The sequence below is a fragment of the Pogona vitticeps genome, chromosome 1, assembly GCF_051106095.1.
Source record: "Pogona vitticeps strain Pit_001003342236 chromosome 1, PviZW2.1, whole genome shotgun sequence".
Lineage (NCBI taxonomy): Eukaryota > Metazoa > Chordata > Lepidosauria > Squamata > Agamidae > Pogona > Pogona vitticeps.
Window position 1 is genome coordinate 15,166,951 of NC_135783.1, and position 12,040 is coordinate 15,178,990.

Here is a 12,040-nt window from a genome sequence, read left to right on the forward strand (position 1 = left end):
AGCTTTGTATTATTCTTTTTCTTTAAATGACTAACCCGGACTAAGAGGTTGGAGCAAGAGGTATTTTGCAAAATTAAACCTGTTTCACCTGAACATGTTTTAACTAGTTAATAAGAAACATCAAAAAAGGCAAAAGACAAAACCCTGAGGTCAATGCGCGTTCTTTTTGTAAAGCTAGTGTTTGATGTTTAAATTTGTTTTTTTTTTTCGGGGGGTCTGTCTATAACATAAAGTTTTAATAACTTAGCTCAAGTGCAGATTTCTAATTTTCAATTAACGTAGGAATAATTTTGTTTGCTAAAATAAAATAAATGAATGAATGACAAGTCTGAGCCATGAAATGTTCGAGGTAGCGCTTTTTAAAAAAATCCAAATTTTTCAAAAAAACCACAAAAAATAATACTCATGTGGCAACTGTATAGCTCGAGCTTTAAGTATTAACTTTTAACCTTTGACCTTACAGATTTTAACCAATGAAATGTCTCTTTAAACTTTAAAGGAAACAATGATAACGAGCGCCTGGCGATTGCTAGACAGCGAATTCCATATCGGCTTGGTCGAGTAGTTGATGAATGGCTACTCGACAAAGGTAAAAACATTGATTAAAACTTCAAATAAAAAAAATAATTTGAACATAACCGAGTAGTGCTTCATTGTAACACCAATAAACATAAAACAATAAATTTTTTCAGTAAAACTAAATTAAAAACAAATTTTAAACAGTAAAATGTAGAGTAAATATTTGCATACCGTGTATATATAATAATTTCTATACATATTTAGTGGGACCACCTGTTTAATAATCTTACCCTGTTAACTTAAGGTTAAAGGGACTGTTAAATATAATCCACTAACTCAATCTATGAAGGTACTCATAGCAAACATTAACCAAAACTGATAAATCGTTCATAGATTATGTTACATGGTCCATCATCTAAATTCTTAACTAAATATCTTTCTATCTGTCTATCTAGCGATGAGATCTTCATTATGGTCATGAAAAGAAACGAACAAAATCATTGTTTAAACTGTAGGATATCTTAAATAGTGGGCAATATGATTGCCAAACAAGATGAAGTCCCTTTAACGTTTGCTACCTTCTAAGGGGATTTTGGAACAACCACTACTTAAAAGAGAGCTTAAAGTTGTGTGCATGCTTTGATTATGAGCAGAAACCAGTCTGCAAAAGAGATTATAATGTTTATTAATACTACTAATAATAATGGGTTTGCACTGGTGAGGATTTCTGTATTTAAGAGCAATGTGACATGACTCTTCATTGATGTGTGTATCATTCCTTGAAATTGCTTTTACATCCAAAACAGTTTCATTTTGTTGCTTTTTTTCTTTCACTTGGTAGGCTTGCTGAAAGACAGACATCTCTCTCACACTCTTTTATTTTTCTGACATTTTTGTTTGTTTCTGAAATGCTCAGTATACAGTATGTATCTCATGCCTCCTCTTTGTATGTGTGTGGTATGTATGTGTGCACGCATGTTAGCAGAATATCTCACATTTCCTGTGGGGGGAAAATAGTGTTAGGAATTTAGAAGGTGATATTCTTGCTAACATGCTTAAGTGGATAGCCCACCTTATAAAATGTGAGCATCAGATAGACAATAAGACTTCATCTGGAACATAAACTCGAGGATGCATGTGATATAACGGCAGAGTCACAAATCATATGGAGCTATACAGACTTTTGAGTCACAGGGGGATGTTTGTGTGAGAAAAATACTACACAGGAAAATTGTGCAATCTTTACAACATGGCACATTTTGTGTGGTAGAACAGATAATCTAAAATCCAATTGACACACTTGCAGCAACCATTTAAAATTTGGATCTCTACCCTACTTGAATGGTGGGGGGAGGAGGGAAGTACAGTGGTGCCTCGCAAGACAAATGCCTCGCAGGACAAAATACTTGCAAGACAAATGGTTTTGGCAATGGTGTTGATGACTCACAAGACAAACGTTCCTATGGCCGTGCTTGACAAGATGAATGTTTTCCATTTTTTTTCTTCCTGCCTCATGTTTCCTGATTTTTTAAATGTTTTTCTATGATGTTTAAAAAGTTACTTTTTTGACTGATTTTTTTTTTAAATCATCTGCACAATATGTATGGCTTTAAAGAGCACTTAATAAACCCTTTGTAAACCAAATTTGACTTTGTTCTGACTTTTTTTTTTTGCCCATAGGAACGCATTAATTAGATTTCAATGCATTCCTATGGGAAAACGCGTTTTGCAAGATGAATTTTTCGCAAGACAACATTAACCACGGAACGAATTAAATTTGTCTTGCCAGGCACCACTGTATATAGAATCATAGCAGCCAATGGATTATAACATGGATGTGAACAGATTCTCGCCTGGCCCTGCTAGTAGACCTTTACAAAAAAAAAAAATGTTTTCATTTAAGAAATTTCAAACCTAGATCGACAATTCTGCATTCCATGGACACTTCATTCAAAAGCAATGAATTATGAGCAACCTTCCTTTCTTGTAGTTTATTGCTCTCATCCTCCACCTCATAAGAATTTGTTAAAAGTCATCCTCTTTTAAAGTGTAGTGTTCACAATCAACATTTGTTGCATGTATGTAATACTATCTTTGCAGGCCGCCAGCTCACAATCTTCAATAGCCAAGCGACAATTAAAATTGGAGGCAAAGAGCGTGGCCACCCTTTCCAGGGCCAGCTTTCTGGACTCTACTACAATGGCTTGAAAGTCCTGAACATGGCCGCCGAGAATGATGCCAACATAGTGATAGAAGGGAATGTGAGACTCGTTGGTGAAGTGCCTTCCTCTATGACGACAGAGTCAACGGCCACAGCCATGCAGTCCGAGATGTCCACCTCGGTCATGGAAACCACCACCACTCTGGCAACAAGCACGGCAAGGAGAGGAAAGCCACCTACGAAAGAGCCCATTGGTCAGGTTAGTCAGCCCTTAAAGGCTCTTCTTTGTTGTTCAGCTCTCTCTCTCTCTCTGTTTTAGAAGATGTCCTGCTTTTATGGATAGCAAAACGTTTCTGAAGATGTAAGGTGATAGTTATCAATGGCATCGGCCACAGGGGTCGCATCCTATTTGATAGCACAGTTGATGGGAAAACATGTGTCTTGTCCATGGTGAAACCCAGGTGAATATCTGGAGGTTGATTTCCTTTTCCGCAGTGCTCTGTATACAAAGAGCAGGTAGAAATGGATGGTTCAACTGAGATTCACAAATAACCACGTTTATGGCTCCAGTGGGCTTTGGACCAAATGGGAGAGCACAGCTGTGCTTCAAGAGACATCTGTTGTAAAATTCAACATATGGTTTGTGATTCTTCACTGCATTGTGGATGTAAAAGAGAAATGGACCTGGGATCATTCGAAATTAGGTGTGCATGACTAATTTAGCAAACATTGGGCTACTTAAAAAACGAGCACTATTCAGATTTTGCTGCTTCTTAATGGAAAATATATAAGGTTGTCTGCATGAGAAGCTGCCAGGTCAGACCAGTGGCCCCCATATTCTACAGCTGTCTCCTAGAAGGGAAGCATTTCTTCTTCTTAAACCAGATATTCTACCTTCTACAAATGGGGATGGTTCGTCGAATGTTATATATCCAGGCCAAAGTTTTGCAATGAGTAGAGATGTCTCACATGGATTTCGAAATGAGGCTTAAGAAGGGTGCCAGATTTTAGAATGAAGAAATCTGAGATACAAATATATCCTGTTTTGAAATAGGAAAATCAACTTTTGATGCTTGAGCCCAATTTAGAGTGGGCTCATTCTACACCATCCCTCCACTCCTTCTCTCCCCCAGCGTTCCTTACTGTCCTGGGTGGGGCAGAGGACAATGCAATGTGGAGAGAACCAGGGCCAGCAAGAAATGAATTTGCAGTCTGAATTGTCCACGAAAACTTTCATGGACACATCTTGGGAGTTAACATTTTCTTTGCTTGTGGGAGAATCCAAGTCTTAAAGGTGAAAACATGGATACAGGCAGCTCTCCCTCACCCGCTCTCCCTCACAGCTTGCAAGAACAAGTTTGAGAATGTTGAGGCTCAGTGGGACCATTGTGGGTTGGGTGACGTGTGGAGGCCTAGTCTACATTTGGGATGACCTTGAACAAGGTATAAGTGGGATCAGCCTGGAACAATTTGTTGAAGCTGGGTCCATATGAGTGGGAACAAAATGTTGCCACCTATGGGGCACTTTTGCTCAGTTTTCCAATCAGCCAGTTATGCCTTCTTCACAATATTCATGTCCATTCCCATGCCCAGTTCTTTTCTCTCTCCTCTTCCATTACAACAGGCCATGTGGCCTCTGAGTATACCAAACATGCCTTGAACTTGGAGGACGGGCCAGGGTCTCTGTGTTCTAAGTGCAGTTCAAGGACCAAGTGGTTCAAGGATCAAGGCACACCATTAAAATTTTACAGAGGCAGCATTCTCTCCCTGACCAGGAAGGACCCATGTTAAAAGTGACGGTGGTGATAATAACTGTCACGATGACAATTATAAATGCAAATCCACACAAAGCATGGATTGTCCCAAGGTTGTAATGTTTCCCTTTTGTTTCTCAGTGGCTCCTTTTTGCTTCATAGCTTCCAGCGACTCACCGTCTAACTTATCTGTTAGCGTATGTGATACAATAATTGCACCATTGTGACACCATTATCTCTGTATAGCTGCTTGTTAAAGAAGTGATATAAATGGCAGTTCTCAGGGGGGTTGGTGTGAGATCATGCTCTTCTCTGAGAGATTATAATAGAGGTGAGGGGGAAGGGACTTTATGGGCTGTTTTAATTGCCCAGTTCTGAAGGGAACTTGAATCGGAACTTTCACTCTCGGCTCTTGTTCGCTGAATAATAATGTGATGCACAGGCTTTTATCCGAGGAAGGGGGGGGCCTCTGCAGGAGCCGACTCTCTTTCTATCCTGTTCTGGTCTTCCTGAAATGTCTGTGCCTTGCTTGAAGCTCTGATCAAATTGCTTTGCTAGGATCAAATGAGCATTCAAATGTCAGGGGTTCCTCCCACCCTCTTGGCCCCGTTAATTATCTATGTAGATGCATGCACATATTCTCTTTCTCTCTCTCTCTCTCTCTCTCTCTCTCTCTCTCTCTCTCTCTCTCTCTCTCTCTCTCTCTCTCTCCACACACACACACACACACACACACACACACACACACACACACACACACGTGGAATCTGGAACAAAAATGCGATCCTGTTTTTTGTGTTTTTTACAATTAATTAATTAATTTAATTTAATAATTATTTATCATCATAGGTATGAAATTCTGCCTGAAAGCTTTTTAAAAAAGGTGCAGGGTTTTGAAGGTGCCAGCTGGCTGTACACGTTTTCATACATTCTTTTCTGTGGTCCATTTATTCCTGTTTTTATTCAGTAATGTAAATAATGTGAACGTTCTCTGTTCTCATTCATCTGCCTTGCCTTTCCCTGTAGGCTGGTAGCAGTGATGGTGGTTACAATATTTTGCAACCTGTAGGGTTGCCTAAGACCTTGTGTGCTTATAGTGCTGTTTGGGCGACATGAGAATCGGTTGTTGGAGAATGAATACTGTAGCTAGTAAAAAATACAACTGATTTGTGAATAATAGGGCATTATAAAGATTTGATGCATGGCCATTTTAAGTCAGCCCAGTGGGTGCTCCCTGGTTTCTTGTATGTCATTGTTCATGGGTACAACACAGCAAGCAGTTCTGCCTGTTTGATTTTAGAGGTTACTGGGCTGACACTGGTGCGATACAGGAGCGAAAAGCTATCATAGGTATACCTCATCAGGTTCTTGCTGCAAATTCAGACACACAGAACAGATGAATCTCATGGAGGCTGTGAATTATTCCACCGGTATATTGTGTTAACACTTATTATTATTATTTTAATATATTCCTTTCTACCCGCAAGAGCTGCTGTGCCTTCTAGTGACACTTGGACACTGCAGTGCCCAATCCAGCATGGGCGCTGAGCACTTTCATCGCTGCAATGCCTGATCCAGCCTGGATGCTGGGCCCTTTAATCTTCCGTTGACGTCAGAGGGAGCAGAGGACATTTAGCACCACTCAGGAGGCAGTCACTGCCTTGCGGGAAACCTGCCTTTAAAGATGGTTTCCCCTTTATGTCCTAGATCTGTTCCTCTTCCTCTTCCTGTCTGTTCTTTATTTAAAATACCCTGGCTGCCTCGCAGAAACAGAGGGACATCAGACTTTGGAGCTTTATTTTATCCAAAAGGAAGGAAAGCTACCTTCCCTCCTCTTCTCCTCTGGCCCCCAGCTTTCAATTAATTAGTGCAATGAAGAAAACAGGCAATTGAATATTAACGGCTAATGGGAAAAAAAGTTAATGCCTGTACAAGAAAGTGCAAGTTTAAGGAGAAAATGAGCTGATAAGGAGTAAATGATCTAATCAATTAGAGATTATTTGGTCCATTTGCGGTGCTATTGAATTCAATTAAAGATCACAGTTCCCATTTAGAGAAAGATAATTTAAATCTCTTATGGTTGTTTATATAAAATATTTTTTTTCTTAAAAAATGAGCAGAGCTAGGCTGGGTTTTTCCTAAACTTATTTTTTTTCTACGCTAGGATTGCAAACCTTCAGGCTCATCAAGCTTTCTTTGTACATCCCATCCATCATCCATTGAAGGCTTCCAGGTTTATTTCTACTCACCCGACTGGACCCCACACATTTTTCTTGACCCAGATAGGCACAAAAACAAGTAACTCAATGGACGCCACTACCAATGGAGGACCCTATCTCGATATGGGGGCACTCACTACCTTGGTACATGCGCTCGTAATCTCAAGATTAGACCACTGTAATGCGCTCTATGTGGGGCTACCTTTGAAGCTGATGCGGAAACTCCAAATGGTGCAGAATGTGGTGGCCAGACTCCTTAGTGGAGCGAGAAAATACCACCATATTTCTCCTATTCTGGCCACACTGCACTGGCTGCCCATTCGGTTCTGCATTGACTTCAAAGTCTTGACGCTTACGTATAAACGGTTTAAGGCCTCGATACTTGGTGGGACGCCTACTCCCACCAAGCTCTACCCATGTCACTCAAGCAAGTCAGGAGGTGAGGCTGAGGAGCCTGATGCCAAGGGAGGCCTGGAAGGAAAAAACAAGAAATCGGGCCTTCTCGGTAGTGGCTCCTCGCCTCTGGAACAATCTGCCTCCGGAGATTCGCGCGGCCCCCTCGCTGGGTATTTTTTAAAAAACCAATTAAAAACATGGATGTTCAGGCAGGCCTTCCCTCCAGTTAATATCGGATTCTTTCCTTTTCCTTTTTCTTTTTAATATATTTATTGTTGTATTATGTGTTTGTAAGCTGCCTAGAGTGGTCACAAGACCAGATAGGCGGGAAATTAAATAAATAAATAAATAAATAAATAAATAAATAAATAAATAAATAAATAAATAAATAAATAAATAAATAAATAAATAAATGCCGTCATCCTCAGACAGGTGCTTTCGCATGACTAGCTGCGCTCCATTCTTTGATGGGTCATAGTTGAACTGACCCATTTGAGCTGTTAGAAGACACACTCTCTGGGGGAGTGCCTCTTTCAAATGGCCCTTGTCTAAGAGTTGCACATGGAAAATCATTAGTCAATACTGAGCTAATTAGAAGTGTTACTTCTTTGGACAAGAACTCTCAGGATCATCCAGTTAGCTTGGCAGTTACTCTGGGACTCTGGGAAGTATATCCAGAAAAGTAACTCTTTGAAGTTTGGGGTGCAGTGTGGGATAAGGCAGCTTCTTATGCCCCCTTTCTTGGACTTCATCCCCAAGAATTCCCCAATTCCCTAAACAAGAAACCTGATGGCTTAAGGCAAGAAATTAAAGTCCTTCCAGGAGTTGTTCAATGTTGCATTTACAAATGCATTCAAAAGTTGCTGAGAGATTTTACTGGTTTGGGCAAAGAGAAAGACTGGAACAGAAGCCTGCTTGGAAAATACATATGCTAGAGATCATGACTCAAACTGTTGCTAACCCCAACTAAATTGAACCCATTGAATCAATGGGACTTACTCAAGTGTTCTTTCAGTGGATTTAGTCCCATGATTCCTATCCCAGATATGAACAGTTATGCCTTCTTCACAATATTCATGTCCATTCCCATGCCAAATAATGTACCAAGCATAATGCTGCTCTACCGTACTCCAGCTCATTTTGTGTCTACTAGATGTCTAAACCACCATCACAATCCATTTTGTCCAGTCTGAAACAAAATTGGATAAGCTATATAATCAGAGAACACATTACAAATGTATGTGATTCTGCATGAGGTTAGAAAAGATGAGATTTCACAATCGGAATTCTCCATTTTCCTGCCATAAAATGGACTCGTTAAACAAATATGTAGCTGCACTCTAAAAAATGTGTGAGTGAACTTGAGTTCCACAGAGTTTATGAAGGAGCAACATGTTGAACCTCTCCCCCCCCATTGAAAATATACATCTTGGATCAATAGATGCATAGGAGATTAAAAGGTGAAACTCATGGTCTGCTGTACTTATTTTAATAGGACTTTCTAGCTTTAAAACAAATGGGCCTTTGAGTTGTGTTTTGGAGAATTGTGAGAATTATGGAGAAAGTCTGTTGATCTGTATTTTAAACATGTTTGAAATGCTTAAAAGGGCGTGGAAACAATGTTCAAGGCATTGGAACATTATCTTTAACAAAGGATTGAGCTTTGAAGCATGGAACTTATGTATTTCTTCGATTTCGGCCCCCAGAATTCATCAGAAATTCCTTCCCCCCAGCCAGAATTCTGGAGGCTTCAGGCAAGGAATGAATATCCTCCCAGGAGGTTTCAGTTAAACACAGCTAGCTAGGAAGTTAAATTCCATAGAAGCTGCAAGGGATTAAGGAATGGTAGTCTCTCTGACCATTATGCTCTTCACAGCGTGCCTCTCCAAAAACTACAAGTTTCCAATTCCTTACAGCTCCCATGGAGCTCAGCCTCTCCCAATCACTTCTTCTTTCTTCCTCATAGTCAGAGCCTTCATTTGCCAGCTGTGTTTAATGGAAATGTCTTTGAGGACTTCCTGGCTAATGCCCCCAGATTCTGCTTGGGGAAAATTCCTGGTAAATCTTTGGGGGTGAAGTCAAAGAAATATGTAAGCTCTATGCCTATTAATTTTATATTCAGTGTCATCTAACACTAATTTCCCAGTGAACTGTATATGTAAAGTAGGGAAATCGGTGTTAGATAACACTGGACACAAAATTAATAGCCATGGGACTTCTGTATTTCTTGGACTTCACCCTCAAAAATTTACCAGTAATTCATCCTATGTTGAAATCACATACTAGTATGATTTTTCAGGATGATTGTAATATAAAAGCTCTACCCCAAAAATAAGCCCCAGTTAAGTGAAACCCCGCCCTCTGCCATTGTGCAGCAACTAGAATAAGATGACATGACTGTATTTGAATAAATGTAGATCGGGGGGAAAAAGTAAAACATCCCCTGAAAATAAGCCCTAATGTGCTTTTTTTTGGAGAAAAAATTAATATAAGACCCTGTCTTCTTTTTGGGGAAACAGGGTATATTTGTCCTAATGTTTTGGATCTGCATTTAGATACATTACACCAACAATGAGGGTTTGCATTTAAAAAGCAGATAATCTTACCATGACCATTTACTTCTATGACCATTTTTGGGACTTCCGTATTCATTCTCTTTCCCCAAAGTCTACAAGACAAACCCCTTGTTGCACGTAGTGTGTTTTTGGACGCAGGCAATGAAAATTTGCAGAGCAAAAGAATGACTGGCTGAAAGAAATAGCATCTCCTTGGGTTCCAGAAGTGGAAAGATGTCCTGAAACATCACGCCCAATTAACAGCTGTCCTTTTTGCCCAATATGATTTTCTTTATAATAGATTTCAGCCTCCAGCCTTTGGGTTCTAAACTCAAAATGAACTCACAGGAACAGTGCATGCCACTCCCCCTTCAGCTATTCAGAAGGGACTCCACATTTTGCTGCATGAGAAGCTGCATTCGTTTCACCAATTAACATTTCCACCGGTTTCGTTTTAAGCCAGTGAGCTGGAAACGTACCAATGGTCCATATGCCTTGCACCAAGTAACTGATATTGCTGTTTTCTAGACATGCTGGAGCAGCTCCCTTTCAAAGGGGTATTAATCAAAATCTGAGAGACAGGATGCTTGGATCAGCATCTTGCCACCTAATTAAAAGGGAGCATATGAAATGAAGGGAAATGGAAATGGTCCCATCCTTAAATCGATGCTTCAGCAAGGATGGTCATTTCTACATGGGTTGGTAAATCTTCACATATTTTACAGTGACACATTTATAATAGAATTGGGAGTATTATCAAAAAGGGAATGTTGCTCATTCGTCCATTATTAACTAGTAATAAAGAAAATTATCTGTTCTTTGGGTCTTGAGTCTCGAGTCTGAGTCTTTGGTACCAAGTCCAAGTCCTTAATGAAAACAATCTGTTTTCCCCAGAAAAAAAGGGAGGAGTGGATGGGTTCTGAGTTTCAAGTCAAGTCCAAGTCTTTGGGAAAAGATCCGAGTTGAGTCTGAGTCGGATCACTGGTTCGCATTTTGTCCAACTTGACAGTGAGTCCAGGACTAGAGTTCCCATCGCTGCACTTTCCTTCCATAGAAGCTGTGCAGTTAAGGTGCCCTTTGGTGGTTTTTGTTTACAGGAAGATGATATTTACATATTTTCAGAAATTGACGACCACCCCTTGTGTAAATCATACTGAACGTGCAGGATTGTCTCTTGTTACATTGAAGTATTTGAGTTGTTTGTCCAGTAAAAAAGGTAAAGGTTCCCCTTGACAATTTTTGTCCAGTCGTGTTCAACTCTAGGGGGCGGTGCTCATCCCCATTTCCAAGCGATAGAGCCAGCGTTTGTCCGAAGACAATCTTCCGTGGTCACATGGCCAGTGTGACTTAGACACGGAACGCTGTTACCTTCCCACCAAGGTGGTCCCTATTTATCTACTTGCATTTTACATGCTTTCAAACTGCTAGGTTGGCAGGAGCTGGGACAAGCGACGGGAGCTCACTCCGTCATGTGGATTCGATCTTACGACTGCTTGGTCTTCTGACCCTGCAGCACAGGCTTCTGTGGTTTAGCCCGCAGTGCCACCATGTCCCTTTATTGTTTGTCCAGTATTGTCTACTAAATCCTTGTGTCTCTTAGCCTTGGAGGAAAATATGAGGAATTGCAATCAATCAATCAATCAGCGTATATCCTCATTGTGCAATATATTTTCTGGTGCTATTTTTGTGTAAAATTAGGTTTTACACAAATTGCTTATATTATACAAACTGTATATCTTGTGCAAGGTAAATTATTCAAAACCATAATTGTGCTGTCTTTAATGTGAACTCTTAAGTACGCGAAGCATAAGATGGGTTGATTGTGTCTTTTAAAAATGAGTCAGTCCTTCTATGCTTGCTATTTGTGTATATATATATTTGTGTGCTTTGCTTTTTGAAGGAAAAGGATACTAGATTTACACAAGCTGCTTAAGAAACACTGTGTATGACACGTTAGTACTGTTGATGCTTCGGAGGTGAGGAGTCTTTGGGGCCTTGGCAATTTCTCACTGGGGTATCTTTAGAGTCAAGACAACCTAAATTGATGAGAACAAAATTTTAGTGAGCGTTCTTCACATCTTTAAACTACATATCAATGAGAATTCTATTTATGTTTCGATAAAAACTTTTTGCAAATTTTCATTCTTTCACTGATTCCAGGAGAAGGACATGAAATGAGGAAGAAAAAAATGTTAACTGATGGATCCATCCACCCAGGCAAAGGATTTCAAGTACTTATCCTTAAAAGCCTGTCCTTGAATTCTTGTGTTTACAGCTATGTTAATGGCACAAGACTGAATGAGGCCATATTTGTGGCAGAGTTGGGATTATGAATATGGGAAGCTGAGTCAGATCTTTGTTCTGTCTTACCCACTACTCTCAGTTCTGACTGGTGGCAATTTCTCCAAGGTTTCAGGCAAACTTCCGATTCTTAGC

General features: G+C 40.0%; 1 protein-coding gene across 50 annotated transcripts in view; it reads left to right on the forward strand.

Moving 5' to 3' along the window:
* The window catches only part of NRXN1 (neurexin 1), a 1,165,889-nt gene that overhangs the window by 1,005,201 nt on the left and 148,648 nt on the right, over nucleotides 1–12,040 (forward strand). For 40 of the 50 annotated variants that reach the window (XM_078382536.1, XM_078382566.1, XM_072987591.2 and 37 more), the window contains 2 exons: nucleotides 500–589; nucleotides 2,620–2,939. In XM_078382536.1, the coding sequence (XP_078238662.1) occupies nucleotides 500–589; nucleotides 2,620–2,939 (410 nt within the window). The remainder of the gene's footprint in view (nucleotides 1–499; nucleotides 590–2,619; nucleotides 2,940–12,040) is intronic. The other 10 variants (XM_078382658.1, XM_078382665.1, XM_072987731.2 and 7 more) reach the window with 1 other exon arrangement.